Source organism: Uncinocarpus reesii, genomic scaffold (genome assembly GCF_000003515.1).
Source record: "Uncinocarpus reesii 1704 scaffold_3 genomic scaffold, whole genome shotgun sequence".
Taxonomy (NCBI): Eukaryota; Fungi; Ascomycota; class Eurotiomycetes; order Onygenales; family Onygenaceae; genus Uncinocarpus; species Uncinocarpus reesii.
In genome coordinates, this window is record NW_003052498.1 from 1,004,733 (window position 1) to 1,022,613 (window position 17,881).

At 47.9% G+C, this 17,881-nt stretch overlaps 3 protein-coding genes across 3 annotated transcripts; 1 reads left to right on the top strand and 2 right to left on the bottom strand.

Annotated features, from left to right (window-relative positions):
- Positions 1 to 1,419: 1,419 nt before the first annotated feature.
- Positions 1,420 to 2,572, top strand: UREG_05113 (40S ribosomal protein S6-B; the record flags this gene model as incomplete). Its single annotated transcript, XM_002584378.1, has 7 exons — positions 1,420 to 1,524; positions 1,625 to 1,697; positions 1,782 to 1,802; positions 1,835 to 1,877; positions 1,971 to 2,023; positions 2,089 to 2,413; positions 2,476 to 2,572. 7 exons carry the CDS (start codon positions 1,420 to 1,422, stop codon positions 2,570 to 2,572), a joined length of 717 nt encoding a protein of 238 aa, XP_002584424.1.
- A 984-nt stretch (positions 2,573 to 3,556) lies between these two features.
- Positions 3,557 to 4,906, bottom strand: UREG_05114 (ribose-phosphate pyrophosphokinase 3; the record flags this gene model as incomplete). Its single annotated transcript, XM_002584379.1, has 3 exons — positions 3,557 to 4,356; positions 4,505 to 4,596; positions 4,836 to 4,906. The coding sequence occupies 3 exons, from the start codon at positions 4,904 to 4,906 to the stop codon at positions 3,557 to 3,559; spliced, it is 963 nt and encodes a 320-aa protein (XP_002584425.1).
- Positions 4,907 to 5,621: 715 nt separating this feature from the next.
- On the bottom strand, positions 5,622 to 17,797 carry UREG_05115 (HECT protein; the record flags this gene model as incomplete). The annotated part of the gene is made up of 7 exons (XM_002584380.1): positions 5,622 to 5,716; positions 5,771 to 9,859; positions 9,919 to 12,402; positions 12,542 to 13,159; positions 13,337 to 13,774; positions 13,829 to 17,666; positions 17,750 to 17,797. 7 exons carry the CDS (start codon positions 17,795 to 17,797, stop codon positions 5,622 to 5,624), a joined length of 11,610 nt encoding a protein of 3,869 aa, XP_002584426.1.
- Between the last annotated feature and the right edge of the window lie 84 nt (positions 17,798 to 17,881).

Sequence of the window (17,881 nt, forward strand, 5' to 3'; positions counted from 1 at the left end):
TCGAGTTTCGAGAGCAAGCCAGCGGTGAGATACGTTGATTAAGCAAGGATGGAGTTCTATTAAACCTCGATAGTTGCCGGGTCCTCGAAACGGGCAAATGCTCGTGTGCCAGCGCTGTGATTGATACACATATCTCCCGATAGACAGTCTTCGCTGATCCGGCCTTTTTCAACGGCTCTCCTCGGTGTCTCTACTTTATTTTTTTCGAGTGTCCACTAGTTATCTGTCTGTTACAAAGTGTCCTCGGCCTGGTCTCCAGCCTCCAGCCGATCAGCAGCCCAAGACACTCGAGACTGACAGTTGGTATATTGCCAAGGGCTCGGCGTGATACTGTTACGAGTTCAGCTCCTCCATAATCTGTTCCGCAACTGCTCCGAACGGTGGGTTGTCTTTGCTCATTCGCACAAGCGAATATCATGAGCAACCTTGGGCAAGGCTGAGTCTGGAGGGACAGATCGGTTACTAGCTTTGGTACACTGCATCAGCCTGCGCACGACTGCATTTTGAGCAGCGAGCAGGTCAGTGTGCCAATGCAGCACAACTGTTACCACTCTGGATCTTACGTGGAGGATTAGGGCTCTAAAGTAACCATCGCAACTCTTGGTTAGGAAATCTAATGCCGATGACAATGCTATTCGCATCCAAAAACAATGTGTAGTCCTCCGTGCCCTGGAGGTACCGCAGCTTGCCAGAAGCATCGCGAATGCATTTCAAGGTGAGCTTAGTTGCAAGCTCGCGATTCTTTTGTGTGACAACGACACACTCCAGAAAGTTCCAGGACCAGCCGTTGTAGTGAAGTTCAACTTCCGTAACCACAGCGTAGGATATTTGTTGTGCTCCATCCGGTTGCTACGTCGCCAATGGGGGCCGCTCGGGGTTTCAATAGCCGTCTGGAGGCATATCTTTGAATCGCACGACCGAGAGAACGAGGTGGTGGTGTGCCCAGCAATCTACTCCATACGATCACTGATACGAAATGCAGGATGTGGAGAGGGCGGCAGTGAAGGACGTTGTTTATTCAGAGGTCGGCACCGGGCAGTAATGGTGATTTTTGTGGCGCTCAGATCAGGCGCCGTGATCGTGTCTCGTCGCTCGGTTTATTTGCCTGATAGCGACGCCGTCGTGAAGTTGTAGGGAGTGAGAATACGGAGTATCAGATACCAAAAAAGGAAAAGAAAGGGATGAGTCACATGGGGTGTTTTATTAGTCAGAATGGTGTAGGGCTGCTTATATCATCCAGTCCCCGTTTCTGGCCTAGTCGCGCTGAGTCAGCCGCCCACACACGCAAATTCGCTAAGGGAGAATATCCACAAATTCAGATTTGAAGTTGTGAAGAGCGAGACGTCGACGACCCTTTATCAACCAACGCCCCTCGACAATTTGCGCGTGCCTCCGTCTTGACCGCGGACTCCTGTCAAGATGAAGCTCAACATTGCCTACCCCGCCAATGGGTCGCAGAAATTGATCGAGATTGAAGATGAGCGCAAGCTCAGACCCTTCATGGAGAAGCGGATGGGAACAGAAGTGAGCACCGGCCCGGCGCAGTGATTTAAGGAGAGAGACGAAAGATATCGGTTGATGGGATGTGTTTGTGCTGATTGCGGATCTCTTGTGCGGTTTCTAGATCCCCGGCGATTCCCTCGGTGATGAATTCAAGGGTTATTTGTTCAAGATCACTGGTGGAAACGACAAGCAAGGTATGGGCTGCTCGCGGTGCCTATAGTCGCATAGCGACTGGACCATTGCCCTGGGTCAAGGACGTGTTGCTGACGAAGTTATAGGTTTCCCCATGAAGCAGGGTGGTATGTAACGAATTTACACTCGACTTTCACAGGGACGCGAAGCTCATTGTTGAACCCTAGTCCTTTTGCCCAACCGTACCAGACTCCTCCTTAGCGCCGGCCACAGGTATATACGATACTCTGCCCGAGGATCTTCCGCGGATGACTTCGACTAACATTTGGTAATAGCTGCTACCGACCCCGCCGAACCGGTGAGCGTAAGCGAAAGAGTGTGCGCGGAGGTACGATCCGCATTCCACCCGTTCCGATATTCCCCCGAGCTGTCCTCTGACGTGAAACTATTTAGCCATCACCGGATACGACCTTGCTGTCATGGCCCTTACCGTCGTCAAGCAGGGTGAAGGTGACATTCCTGGACTCACAGATGTCGTCAACCCCAAGAGACTTGGTCCCAAGCGTGCTTCCAATATCCGCAAATTCTTCGGTTTAGATAAGAAGGACGACGTCCGAAAATTCGTTATCCGTCGTACCGTTACTCCCAGCGGTGAAGGAAAGAAGGAATACACCAAGGCCCCCAAGATCCAGCGTCTCGTCACTCCCCAACGTCTTCAGCGCAAGCGTCACAGAATTGCCCTCAAGCGCCGTCGGGCTGAATCCGCCAAGGAGCAAGCGTGAGTGCATTGGGTTTCTCGCCATTTATGGGGTATGCTAACAGTTGTCTGTGATATCTTAGCAATGAATACGCCAAGCTTTTGGCCGCCCGTGTCCACGAGGAGAAGGCCAAGCGTGATGAACTTCGCAAGCGCCGAGCATCTTCCATGAGAAAGTAATTGGGTTTGCTTGGATAATGTCGCAGAAGATCTTAGGGGTGAACAGGTCATAGGAACCGGGGTGTTGTGTGCAACCATTACGAGCCTCGAATTAAAGAGAAATACTATGTTTATTTCTCTGATTGTTTTTCTTCGAGCAATGAATTCAGAGTCTCTGGGTCATGGGAGTTTTTATTATCTTTGCTACAAAAATTCATTTGCCAAATGACAAATCTGTTCCAATACCTTCCATCTTAGAGCGACTACAAATCAAACCCAGTTTAAAAACTTTCATCTTAGCGTAGTCCAATAATACCACCTAGCATAGCCGGGTATAAAGCTGTCCCTATTCACCTCATATCGACCAGGACCAAGATGAAACTGTTGCTCAGCTATCAAATAAGGTTCCTGTCCAAGAATAGAGAGCGGTGATATCGCAATGTTTGACCTTATTAATAACTTCTATCAGCGACCTGCTTTAGGCAATTAATACAATAAAAGCCAGTCGATGATTCGTTCAATGTGAGAGTTTGGCTTTGCAGCTATATCTGCTTGATATGAAGCATGGCTCGTCCACATGGTTTGAGATGCATGCACCCTTAATTCTACACGCATGGCATTGATAAAAACATCAAACCTCCGGAAGGATTGATAAAGGCGCCTCATCACGCGACGAGGGGTGAAAACGGGGTATAAATAGTGTCAAGCACTACTGTTCTTTGTTGTGAATCCATCCCCGAACCAGCAAGGAAAATCCGGTGATAATAGGTCAGTCGAACGCAGAACTGTCATCAAAATTCATGTATGTAGGTAGATACAAAGCTATGCAACTTGAGTTATAAAAGAAATCCTTTTTTAGTAGCAAACATGGCTTGTTTCAACATGGCATCAAACCCACACCTTGGTGTACACTATCTTCGTAAAATAGATGCTTCAGGGAGCCCATTAAGAGGGAATCCATATCAGCTTTGTAACCCACCACAATCATATATCATCAATCGTTTCTTAAGACACCGCATGCGAAAACAAAAAGCTGACTGACTCTCCGTTATGCGTTCGTCGACACGCTTCCGCTAATACAGGACTGATATCGATGGTCTCAATCTTATCGCATAATAACTTCTTTTCCTCATGTGGCACGGTATTCGTCACCACAATGCGGCTCAAACGACCAGTATTCAACGTTTCAATGGCCTTTCCGCTAAGAATACCGTGCGTCACAATGGCAAGTACTTCTTTTGCGCCGTTGTCGATGAGGGTGCTGGCTGCTTTAACCAAAGTACCGCAGGTATCGGCCATATCATCGACAATAATGGCGATTTTATCCTTGACACTACCGACAAGCACCATGCGTGAGACCTCGTTGGGCCGTGGCCGTTCCTTATGGATGAGTGCGAATTGGAGATCCAGACGATCGGCAATGGCAGTGGCCCGTTTGGCGCCGCCAGCGTCGGGACTGACGATAACACAATTCGCTACGTCAAGATTCTGTCGAATCCAGCGCAACATGCTTGGTTCGGCATAGAGGTTGTCCACGGGCACATTGAAAAACCCTTGGATCTGACTGGCATGAAGATCCATAGTGATGACGTGATTGCATCCGGCGGTTTGAAGCATATTCGCCATAAGTTTTGCTGTGATGGGGGCCCGACTCTTGTCCTTCTTGTCTTGGCGAGCATACGGGAAGTTGGGAATTACCGCAGTGATGCGTCTTGCTGAGGCGGTTTTGCAGGCGTTGATCATAATAAGTAATTCCATCAAGCCGTCGTTGATATCATTAGGCCTCGTCGATTGTAAAATAAAAACTATAACAGTGAATTAGTAGCCAGATTGCAACAAAAATAGCAATTCTTTTGAGCTTTAGAATTGCGAATTCAAGGGACGGCATTGGGCAAAGAACACTGGAGATTGAAGGAAATTCTGAATAGGGGGAGCGAGACAAGAGGAATGTACCATCTTCATCTCGCACGCTCTCGCCGATGGTGACGCTGGTTTCTTGGTTCGAATATTGTAGAACCATAACCCTTGTCAGCTCGATTCCAAGCCTGTCGGACAATGTTAGCACCGAACCATATATATTTATATTTCTGATAGAAATGCATGCAGAAAGTATTGGGATATGCAGCAAAATCGCAACTGAAGGTATCGCAACGTAGAGGAATAACAGAAGTCCGTCTTTTTCACGGATGAGCCCTTGAAAATAGAGTGCATAGTCCTCGAGTCCAGATCTGTCCCTTGGAACGACGAAAAGCAGCAATAGACAGACAAGGTGGGTTCCTCATACCTGTCAGCAACTAGCTGTGCCAGTTCCGGATGACTGTTCCCAGTCAATAATTTAATAGAATTTGTCGCCATGGTGTCTCCGCGGCCTGATGAATCGGGATATCAAAGAGGGTATGGAATTTCCCCACAGGCCTGATGCTCGTAGGGTTACTCAGTAAAATCGGTTGAACGTCGACGAGTAGCCGGAGAGCCAGCTTCTTCTAGCAATTAAAGCAGATGGTGCATCTCCATAGAAAGAGCGAAGATTGGAGAATCGAGTGTGTCAAATCAATAGAAGAAACCCATCCGGCTGCTTGTCGTTTCTCGCGATCTTTGATTTTTATGGCGCTAAGCCTTGTTGGGAAGTGGGCCTGATCAGATAACCCGAGCATCACATGACACTCGAATTCTGTCTGGGAAGGAGAATCAGACGGAAATGTGCCTGCTTTTAATTCTAAGCTCATTGAAACATTACATGACAGAAGGGCATATGCAATGCTGCTTGCTAGTATACTTCAGCTGACCTGCACTTCAACTGTTTTCTCAACAAACAACATGCCATGCAACCTCACAAAACGAACAGCATAACAAACAAACCCATTACGAAAGCATAGTTACAGATTTTCCCAACCGTACTAGGAAAATGAGAAATGAAAACATAGACCAGGCCATTCTGAGAGTACATGATGTGTAACTTGACAGCGCCACCAGATGCAAGACGAATAGAGAGTAGGTAATGCAGTCCAGGAACCAAACCGTAAACGATGAATCGGGAAAGGAGGCATAATAGAAGGGGAATCAGTTTAGCTTATGCGAACCCAAAATACTCGCTGCCAGCTGTCATCGCTACGTACAGACGCTGACGGAGAGTCTCGTAACTGTCATATTCTGGCAGATCAAGCTCTAATCACACGTTAGTAAAAGATACACACCGGAAGTGGTGACGGGGGAGCTTACGGTTGAAACAAGTATGAGAGCTTGGTAATCTATCTTTATTGCCATAGTCTCTGTGGATGTTGAATTTGCTGAATCCGTTCATGCCTTCAAGTTCTCGGAACCCGTTGAGCGGAACTTTGCTGGTGCCGGTGACAAACTGAAGCAATTTAGCTCGCTCTTCCTTGTCGAATGAGCGAACAGCACGCCAAAACCACTGGATTTGCGGGGAAGAAGCTGAGTAGTTTTGGTATTCTGTGTTGTTTTTCCAGTCATCAACATCGATCTCAGGCAATCCAGAAATCAGCAGCTCTAGCTCTTGTTCGTTGAAGATAGAAATCAGATCAGCAGGAATGATATCGTGGAAGCCTTTCAGGAAATTGTCCAGTTGCTCCTTGACAGATCCAACCAATCGGTGCTCAACGACGAGTTGAACGTATTCTTCTTTATTCTCTTGGGTGACGGGAATGTTGCGTCCATTTTCAATCAAATCAATAACTTGCTTTTCGCCAAAGTCTTCAACTTCGACCGAAAAGTTTTCGGTGAGGATATCGGTAATGTCGTTTTCCAACATCCAGAGCAGCGATTTATAATAGTCCAAGTCAAGAGTTTCCATGTCTTTGATCGACACCGTTTTGCCAAGGATACGCTTGTACACTGCACGGCTAAAATGGCAATCGAGAACACGGCCTTCGTACAGGGCTTTGCCGATTATTCTTCCAACGAATTTAAAGAACATCAAGTGCTCCTGGTTAACTCCGCTAAGTCGATTTGGATGGAAGGTCGTCCGATCAGACGCAACGGGAATGAACAGAGCGTAGTTGGGATTGAACATTCCACGAGCTAGGACTTGGAACCACTCCCGGGTTACACCTCCCGCGTCAACACCCTCTTCACCGTGGAAACGAATGTTAAGCTTGCCGTATTTCATTTCGTCCGCACTTTTGAAGTACAACGATTTGAATGAATCAAGGAAAACTTGGTCTCTGCGAACGGAGAGCTGGAGTGGTGGATGAGGATGTCGGGCTTCGGATCCACGGGAATGAATACGACGATTGAAGTAATTACGCTTGTTGTCAAACTCTAGAACCTTCGGGTTCTTGACAAGAAGCGAGAATGTACCACTCATAAGTCGCGGGTTCTGACGAACAAGCTCGTTGAGAACTTTCCGATGCTCCTCGGTAAATGTAAAGAACAAGCCCTCCATTCCCGCGTCAGGTGGTGGACTTGAGACAGAGAATTCTCGCCCATGTCTAGAAAGCGGAAGGTCCCTCAACGTAGTATTTTTGCAGACAACCATAAGCGACTCGATGAGCGGGAGTAGGGTCGTTGCTACGTTTAGCATGCTCTCTTTCTGACGGATAGTGGTGAAACATTCACTCAATTTGTTCCACAGCGGCGCGAAGCTGGCACTTTCATAGAGATTTTTCAGGACATTTTCCTTCTCTGCGGAGTTAGAATCGACTCCCTTGTCTTTGTCATTTCTGGCCGGGTCGAATATGTAGTCGAGGGCAGTAAGCACACGAAGAAGTTTAGCCTGGTCTGAACTTGCTGGGGAAAACTTTGACAAAGCCATGCCCTGAACGTCCGTCCCAGTTTTAGCACTAACAATGTGAGGGAGGAGCTCGTTGAGATCGACCAAAATCGATTTACTCAAGGTTTGAGCTTGTTGTACTAGCTCCTTGCCAATAATTTCCTTGGCTCCAGGGACAGACGATAAGTTGTTGATAGTCGACAATGTTTCTCTAAAGATTTTCCCATTGCATTCACGCGCAGCAAGTATATGGACCACAAGGCGAAGGTTATGCTCTGGTACCACCGGGGGTTCGATAACACGCGCTTTCTTCTGTTTCGAGTCTGTCTGACTCTCATCGGAAGGCTTTTCGGTTTCTTCAGGCTTTTCCTCGGTTGCAACAGGACCAGCATCAGTCATTGTCGTGTCACCTTGAGCAGCACTTTCTGCCGCTGGTTCAGCATTCTCCTCCTTTGCTTTCTCTTTAGCGGCCTCGGCTGCTTTCTTTTTAGCCTCTTCTTCTTCCTGCCTCTCTTTCTCTTTTCTGAGGAGGATGGTCAATGGCTGGGTGATACTGCTCAACAATTCAGAGAGCTGCTCCATACAATTTGGACTGTCGAGGATCGCTTTGCGGTCGAGTAGCGACAATAAGGAGTTCAAAGCATATTTACTTGCTCTATTTTCCTTGAGCTTGCCTTTGCGGAATGATTTGAATTTGAGCGCTGTATGCGAGTCGTGTTCCGTGAGGAAGAACCAAGCGATGTGAGGATTGTATTGAGTAAGGAAGGACAGCGCACCAAGGCATTGTTGGATCACTACAAGCGGAGTAACGTCACCGTTTGCGCCAGGCGTAGGCAAAGGGATGGTACGTTTGATTTGAGGAGTCTTCTGAGCTGTAGGTGTCCTGGCCCTGAGTGACAAGTGGGCGAAGCTGCGTTCAACGGCGGATACATCTGCACTGCCATCTTGCAAGATCAAGAGAAGCAAACTAAGAACCTCGGTTCTATTTTGACGATTTTGGCAAACGTTGTGAAGGATGTCATTCAGATGATGCCGCGCATTGCCTTGTAACGGCATAAACATAAGTCGCAAAAGTGTAGCAACCCCAGCTTTGTCGAGCATCTGGACAATTTGACGGCGTTGTGGTTTCTTGGAAGCTTCCCCTTCGTTCGAAGTCTCGGCCCGAGACTGAGAGTCTAATCTACCGATGTCAAATTGTGTCAAGCGTCTACCGGTGAGAGCACGAGCTTCAGTTACGAACTCTGGACCAAGTGCTGCCAAAACCTCCTCGGGCTGGTCGGCTAAGACGGTTTGTCGAAGAGAAGGATCGAGTGTAGCAATAAAACTTGCCGGGTCCATATCTTCGGCGTGTGGAGTACCGCTGGTAGCTGCTTGTCGCCGGGCAAGATCTCGTTCACGACGGCGGCGATCAGCTGCTTCTTGCTGTAAGAGTTCTTCGCGGATTTCTGCAGGTAATGCTTCAAGGAATTCAGGATTAATTTCACTGGGTTCTTCTCCAGCAGCAGCGGCATGTGACCTCTGCTCTGCTAGTTGTTGCATGACAACCTCTTCACGGAATTCCTCAGGGATCGCGTCGAGGAATTCCGGATCAATACCCATCCCTGTAATATCAAGTTGGCGCCCGCGGATTGTAGTGTGCACACGGGGAGTATCTTCAGATGGACCAGAAGTGGGAGCTTCAGCTGGTGGCTGTTGCGCTTCTGCGCTTGGTTCGGTTGGCTGAACGTCATCCATGGGTTCACCAGCAGCCTGTCGAGTACTCTCTTCTGCTGTACGTTCTGCTTCTTGCCGTTGTCTTTCAACTTCTTCCTCCTCCTCTTTGCGTTTGCGCTCTTTTTCAGCTTCCTCCTTCGCAATCTGTTCTTGCCGTTCTTTTTCTTTTCGTTCCTCATCGCGCCGTTTCATTTCTTCCTCAAGCTTCTTCTGTAGACGTTTTGATTCTTCAATTGCGGGAGGAACCAGAAGCTTGAGAATGGAATTCAAAATCCGGAGCGACTTATCCACATAGCTGGTCCCAAACAAGATACGAGCCTCTTCTTGCCAGCGAGTAGTAGTGCTTGACACTGTGAATGTCGCAGCCTGCGTCGGGTCGTCACGAGGGCGTGTGGTAACTGTATGGGGCCTACTTAAACCGAGAAGATCCTGAAGCCGCGACGGTAAGGTGGCGTCGCGATCGATATGAAGATGGAACCCATCAGGTCGAGTGACGACGCCGAATCCTGGGCCTCCTTGCCCGATCACCTGTAAGATTGCATTCATAAAACTAACGGGGCTATCAACGGCGAGAAATCTGCCCTGGCTGCTGGGGTCAATCGCATGCACCCAGTCACTGAAGGCATCGGTGCTGGGAGGCTGTTCTGCTTGTCGATCACGGCGGCGTAGAAGCGGATTAGTTCCATCATCAGTTCTGGGAGCTGTGATTTGAGTTCGATGAGTTCGGTAGCCAGGAACATGAATACCGCCGTGACGACTTCCACTCCCGGTAGAGAAAATGTTCCAAGGCGTCCGTTGAGCGCGAGGATGAGCAAGATCATCTACCCAGGCCCACGGCGAGTTCGACATATCCGCATCGTCGTCATCTGCAGGCAAATCAGTACAAAATTTTTGCACGAAAGCAAAACAACCGAAGACTCCTTACCGTCAAATCCATGGTAGCCATGATCATCGTACTCATCAACATCTACGTCATCTTCTAACTCGTCCATCTCATCGTCTTCATCTATAGTAAAATGAGTAAGGAGCCCTAATGTATTGTTCGAAACACGCTTACCCTCTTCCTCATTTATCTCGTCGTTGTCCATCATATTATCGCGTAGATTTGCCCGCAACCCAAGGTCACCCTCTATGCGCTGAACTGCTCCCCCGGCGCCTTCAAGAACCCGTAAAAATTCATCAAAATTCGGTGACCCAATATGATGGTCTCTACGAGCGAGATCATCCAAATCTTCCTCTAGCTGTTCCATTGTCTGGACATCAACATCATCCTCGTCCGACATATCTTCGCTTTCCCATTCATCATCGTCGCCTTCGTGAAGACTGTCATTGTCATGATCCCCGGTGATTTCGCCAGCAATTATCTCGTCATCCAAGTCAGAATCGTCTTCACTTTCATCCTCATCATCGTCGTCATCATCCTCATCCTCATCTTCATCACTTTCGATAAGGACTTCAATATCCATCGGGGTATCACCTGGCAAACCCTCAATTGGACCACGCTCATCAATATCTTCATCGCTGACGACTTCACCGTCATTCTCGGGCATATCTTCTTCATAGTCCATTTCTTCATCATACTCATCATCGTCGAACATTTCGTCGTCGTCTTCTTCCCCTTCACTGGGCGTCTCTTCCTCGTGGTCCGGTTCGAACATTCCAAGAGTAGAGTGTCGGAAAAGATCTGGGGTCTCCTCTCTGTCCTCTTCAATATCTGATACGGAAGTCGCGGATGAGATTTCATCTTCATCGGCTTGCCCAGGAGTACTAAGGCCGGTAATTGAAGCCGTCTCGCTCAGCAAAACCGCAGTCTGGGTAAGTTTATTTAGCGGGCGAAGGATATATTTGACTGCTCTCTTAGAAGATGGGAAGTTCAAGTCTATATCCGCAATCGAAGCCGTGAAGGCAGAGATGAAATTCTTTTCAAACATCATCTTCGCAACATAACGAGTAGATGATGGATAATGCGCTGAGCCATCCGGATTTGTCGCTCCACTCAACATCTTATCGAAAAGGTCAGCCAGACACATGAGTCGGGCGTATTTAGCGTCAAGCGGCTCTTGGGATGAATTTGCCTCCTTGTAAGATTTTAAACTATGTTCGAGAACGAATCTCCGGACGAACATCAAATCTGTCTCGTCTCCTTCATCAAGCGTAGGGCGTCGTTTTGACCCACCAAATTCGCTAGTTTTGGAGCATAACGCGACGATTACGCGCATTGCCCAGTGTGATGTGTTAACCCTCTTTTTAAACGGCATGGATTCATCGTGTTCAAGTGTCCCAATAGGAATCAAAGATTGAAGTAAGTAATTGAGGATGCCAGAACGAGGCTTAGACGGCGTGGTTGCAAGAGGATCAGCCTTCCGTGAGAAGTTAATGAATTCTACCTTTGTACGGTTGTACGCGGAAAGAAGTTCGGTTAGACACTGTAAAAGGAAGCACCGATAAATATAGATAGGATGCTCCTCCGCCTTGAAATGTGGCTTTTCCTTTTTAGATGCTGGGTCTCGTAGAGCAGGCGTCGACGAGGTAGAAGATGCATCTCCCATAGCCATCTCGACATCTTCTGATTGGCGACCATCGTTCTCGGACGTGTTCGCGGTAACTTCCTTATCCTCAACATCTCGGTACGAAAGCAATTCAGAAAGGAGGTAGTGAATCACGCCATCTGGGTGCTCCACGATTGGTGGCTTGAGCTCAGGTTTCGGCTTCGCTTTGGTATCACTTCCTTCTGGCTGGCTCGGTTCCTGATTTGGTTTTTCAGGAGCCTCCGGCTTCTTGTCTTCCTGATTCACCTCGCCAGAAGTACCCTCCTGTGATTCCGATCCTTTCTCCTCTTTCTCCGGTTTTAATATGAGGACTTGCGGTCTCTGTTGAGAGTCATATCTTTGAAGTTTCAACTTCTCATTAGTGACCTCGATGAATAGTTTTGGAGATCTTAAAGCTAGATGGTAAAACTGTCGGAGGTACCCGGTTGTGTCTGTTTGGCGAGGAGATCTAGAGTCAAAGCTTGCTACAAGCTCGTTGCGCATGATTTGACGAACGGTGTCATCATCTTCAATAATATGACGCAGGATTAACATAAAGTTACTCTGTAACTTATCGTTAGAGGAGTCGGCAAGCTGCTTAATCATGACGAATAACCGCTGGAGGTTTTTCTTTTCTCCCAATCGCTCTGCAATGCTGCGATGTCGGGTTAGAATCACAAAAATTCGGCAAACAGACAAGGCGAGGGAATCGTCTTTCCCAATTCGAGGTAAAATCTCTACAACGGCTTCGAAAAGCTGCAGTTTTGCCTCAATAGGAATGATCGGTTCCTTGAGCTCAGCTGGGGAGTCTGAGCCATCTTCCAAACTCGAGGTTGGCCACGTAATCTGCTCAGGTTGTTCATCGTCGGATAATATCCTTTCTAAGATCAGGAGCACCTGGCCAATCCGTGGGACAAGCTTCACTCGTTGGCTTCTCCGTCTGGGAGTGGGGGATCACGATAAAACCCAACAGGAGGGAGAAATTTTCTTTCAACTGCTCCAGCGTGGCATCATATACACTTTTCTCTTGGAGAACCAAAGCTAGCAGATTAGCATAGGCTGCTATCTTCTTTCCACCCGACTGGAAATTTTCGTCCATTTGTAAGGAAATTAATGAATGTATCAGCGTTTCTCCAATTTCTTTACAAAACGTGGTGGTATCGCGGGATTTCGTAGCAGCATTTATTAGGTCCGCAAGTTCGAATGTGACATTGTGGTGGAGATTGAGAACTTCTAGGCATCTCTCAATCAGATTGGAACGGATATTATCGCGTTCTTGATCTAAATCTTCAACGGTTATGACGTCTCGTCGCTTTGGTGTGGATGTCCTTCTCGTGGTCGGCAGTGCTGTGCTGTTTGCTGTATCTTGATCCTCCAAGGTACTTTCTGAACTGGTAGTATCACCGGGTTGGCCCGCAGTTGAGGTTGGGTCAAGTGGTGCACCCTGGATTTCATCGAGGAGAGCTTCAATAGAACCTCCAAAAGCTCGGTTAAACAAACCATCCGGGCTTTGATGCGGTTGAAATAGGCCTTCAACCTGGGAGGTGTTATTGACACGGGACGTCAATTCAATATCGGAAGAAGGTACTGGCAGCCTTGGCGGAGGTCTGAAGCCTTTGTGTGCAACACAATACTCCTCTGCGTAAGTTAAAGAATTATTGCAACGGTATAGGGCCTCCATCGCGAGATTCTCGTCATATCCTTTCTCGGTCAAAGTGCTAAGACGGTCTCTATGAAAGGAGAATGCTTTTGGGGTTGGCGCACCAGCCAACGGAGGCACATCACCACGATGATACGCCCCGCTTTCGTACTCACCTTCTAGTACAGACCGCAGAATCTCGATCAAAGATTTAACCATCGAGCTAGACGCATCGTCGATGAAATCTGAATCCCACATCTTTCGAACTAATGGCAGCGCTTCCATACGCAGCTCCACCAGAAATTGAGCTGGAATGAAAGAGTCCGGACGGTCTCTATGTTGCTCAGTTGCCATGGCTTGTGTCTGAGTAGAATCAATGATGTATCGTGCTGACGTCGTTTCGGAGAAGAAAGTCAAAATGAGTTTAATACAGCCGCCAACCGATGCCAGCCGTTTCGCTACTTCGGGAGAAGAATCCTCTCTAGCCTGGCGTGTCAATGTTTTGATATCGTCCAGGAAAAGCTCAGCCAGATCGTTCAACGTCCGTATACCCGCTATTTTCTTGAAAGCGTTGAGAACGATAGTCAAGCAGTGCGAATGTGGGCGATCACTCGCTGCTGCGATCATTAGTCATTCATTCAAACAGAGATGCCTATGGCAGAACTTACTTTCAAACAACAATTGAGAAAATGCTGACAAGATAACAATTAAATATGCGAAACGATCTTTTGGATCAGAGTCGCAAGCTTGTTGTAACTGCTCAACGACTGTCAAAGCCATAGATTCGGCAACTTTCGTAGCTTTCTGGCGCTGATAAGTATCCATACGCCGCTTGCTTGTCAGTCCGTGGCCCAAAACATGATGGAAAGTCGTGATCGATAGTGGTAGGGTTGTGGCTAAGTAGCGAAGAACCTCGTTATTCTGGAATGCCGCCCAATTAGAATCCTCAGCCTTCTTCAACGCTTCCTTTTGGGCCACCGAATCTGTCTCGGTACTCGAAGATATGCCTTGTGGCGTAGGAAACGGTTCGCGGTGACTACCATCGCCAAAACTAGCGAATTGGTTCGTTTTGAAAAGCTCTTTCCATTCAGGTGGTTCATTCTTTTGCAGCAGTATTTCCTCCCAAACGCAAGCCGCTTGTAGACTACCCAGACACTGAACAAGCCTAGCATACTTGTCGGCCAAATTGGTCTGGACGAACGGAGAGAGTTGTTGGCTAGGTCTGACAGGATACAACGGCGGACCATAGATTTCGCGAAGGATGTCGGTGAGTGTGAGAACACCGACAAGATGTTTCACATAATACGTGCCTTGTAACTTTAACTGATGGACATCCGATTCCGAAGAAGCCGTCGAACAAGCTATAGGAGTGAAGAAACCACTCGAATGCCATGTTTCAAAGAAAGGACTGAGTCTGTCAAGCACCTTTTGTGTTCGGTTGACTATTGAAGGTAGAACAAGGTGAGGTTTCGTCTCGGCCATTACTTTGATAACTTGAGATAGGTGACGGCTGACATCAGAAGAGTGGAAATTATGCGGGGCGCTTGGGAGAGTCGCAAAATCGAGAACATATTCTACACCCCCGAACTCAACGAAGCTAGAGCACATATTTTGGTTCTCAAAGAAGGCCGCCAGAAATCTAAGGACTGGATATATATAATTGACAGCATTGAGTCCGTGGCTGTCGTTATCTTCCCTTAGGTTCCATTTATCGATATCTGGCTTTCCAAATATGTCTGAGTAGCGATGTGCAGGTAGATCGTCTGCGGAGGATATTCCTTCGCCAAGACTAGATACTGGCAAGTTTTCTAGCGATTCTAGATCTTGAGTAAATGGCGCTCCGATCTCTGTAACCGCAGAGGCCGGGCCGCCAATGACGGAAGCCTTCTGGTCTTCATTCTGAACGACTAACTTTGCTCCTAGTCCGTGTTCCCAGGCCTTATAAGACGTAAGAATTCGCACACGAGCAACCATGCGTACTATCGCACTTGTAACAGCCTTCTTCAAACGAGGGTGATGCCTTATCAGTTCGTCGAAGGAGTTACCTAGAGCACGAAGCAGATTAGGATCGTTCTTCATGCATCTCACATGCTCAGGGCTTTCGAATATGTCGAAAAATCGGTCTAATGCGTCCGATGATTCGAAGAGCTCTAAGCCAGTAGAGTTCAAGCAAATTGCTCCAAATGCCAGAGGGATGCATATGATAGCCTCCGAAGAAGGCAGAATGCCGTCAGATCCTTTGTGTTCGCTTGAAGCAGTGAGCTGCGCAATAAGGTTTTTCGGGTCCGCATCCGTATCAGAAGGGATAAACAAATTCGAGGATGAGCCGTTTGTATCAGAAGGAGCATTGACAATAGGAGCCGCCATAACTGCCTCTAGGAAAGACTGGCTCAACCCAGCTTCAGCAATAACTGCATAGCTAGTTGGTTCATTGTGAATGAAATGACTCATCACATTCACCGCGCCGCTCCATACGTGCGACCCGAATACCCTAGCATTTTCGAGAACCAGACGAAGGGCACTTAGCAAAGGAGGAGAATCAATGAGGTTCCGCAGCAAGCGTTCAAATCCACCAGTGCTATGTTGCATAACATGGTTAACGAACTTGAAAAGCCACCGTAAAGACTGCTGGTGAAAGTATGGTATTTGATAATCGGTAAACGCAGTCTTATGCTCCTCCGGTATTCCTTTGTTCTCCTTGACAAGGTCGAAAGCGGATTTTGCTTCCGAAGATATCAGGCCAGATAACGCATCAAATCCGCGCGCCGAAGCCAAGGTTGCTAAAGCATCCCGGATTGGATGAACATAGGTGTCGAGAAATTCCATGACGCGAGGATAAACCCTGCGAGGCTTCTGTGTTCGGAGATTTAAAATATCAACTAGCATCGGAATCAATCCCGCCGAGACAAGAGTTTCAGGTGTTCTCGATCCGGAATTAGGGAGTGTACGAAGAAGGGAAAATAGCGCGTCACGCCAGTCATCGTTCTCCAAGTCATCGTTGTCATCGGGAGTAGCGAGATCTGCAACAGTCTTTCGAATGATGAACATTAAAATTCCGTGGTTTACATTGACATTAAGCGCAGCACAGACATCTGCAGCTTTGGATTTGTGTCTCGCTAGTGCGTCAAGGCAGCCAAGCGCGTAAGTCTGGTTAAGAACAGGTGCTTCGATGTCACCAGCCACACCAAGGTGAACAAACTCTGCAAGTTGGTAGGCAATCTGAAGCCGTTTTGATTCATCCGAATCTTGAGAGAGAATTTTTTGCTGAAACAGTGTTTCGGGGTAGACGTAGGCGAGATTGGTGAGTGCAAGAACTCTGATCGCAAGCTGCTGCTGTCTCGTTTCAAAGGATTTTGCGAGAGCATACGCGGTACGCACTCTGTGCAGCAGTTCATATCTAGACTCTTTTGGGACGCCTGCGATATGTTCCTTCACGACATCTTCTATACCGCGGGATAATATCTCAGAGCTTGTTATCTCCAACACGGTCATTCCTTGGCCGGCCTCATCAGACTTGACCGTCGACGGTGGTGTTGCAACAGAGGGCGAATCATCGACTGTAGAATCGCGGCCAAGCCTTGAACTGGAATGTCCAGAATGTCGGCGAACAGGAGTTGGAGTCGTTGGAACGTGAGAGAATTGGTTGCGGCTCGTTCCCACTCCAGAAAAGTCGTTGGATGACTCTGTGTCTCGAGCGTAGTAAGACAATCGAACGTTGCCCCAGTCTTCCCAATCACTTGTGCCAACTCCATTGTCAAGTAGGATGTCGGTCTCAACAGCTTTGGCCGTGTCCGTTTTGGTCAAACTGATTAGGTTATTAGCGTTACAATTGCCGGAAGACGTCGTGCGCGGCTGTGCCTTTTCCTTTCCCTTAACGGTCCCTGACGCATCTTGCTGTTTCTTTGGTGACGGCGGGCGAGGAAACGGCGCGGCGAGTTTCTGGACACGGTCAAGTTCAATATTGTAATGTGTCGCTAAAAGGGTCTGGTGGAAATGCGAACTATTCGTCGTTCGACGTCTCGAGTAGTACCGCTGAGCTAGGCACACACCAATTCGTAGAGTACATTGAAGTAAGGAAAGTGAGGATGTGTTTAACAAGGCGTTCAATCTCTCACTACTATTGAACAAGCTTCGGTTGCCGCACTTTTCCAAAAGCAGTCGCGAGAAATCTAATATCGATTCCACCAATTCTCTATCGCCCTCACTGCCAAAGCCAAGCCCGTCTAGTTTTGTTTCACAATCTTCCTTTGAGTAAAAAAGATGGCGAATATGCAATTCGCCAACTAGCAGCAGGCGGCCAAAGGGTCTCGATTGTGGGCCGGATTCCAGCTCATATGTACTGATAAATTGAGCCAGTATAGAGTCAAACCGATTCAAAACGAGAATCCAATTATAGAGATCACCTCTGGGAAACGGCCATCTGCGAGGGAATGTGGACAGATGTGACGGAAGCTCTGGGACCGAAACTTCAAGAGCTAATTCGGCGAAGCGCCGCAGTGCCGTAGACTTGATTCACAAGTTGATGTTAGTTACATACATTCTTTTTTGCACTGTATTTAAGACCCAGCGTAAATGTGCGGGACACTCACTTTGGTAGGCTCATGCTTAAGGCCCGGCGACTTCTCAATTCTCCCCATGATGAAGGTAAGCCTTATCGGCCACCATGTGAAGAGGCTGGGTCACAGTTGCAACTCTCCCAACAGCACTGACGGATCGCCACA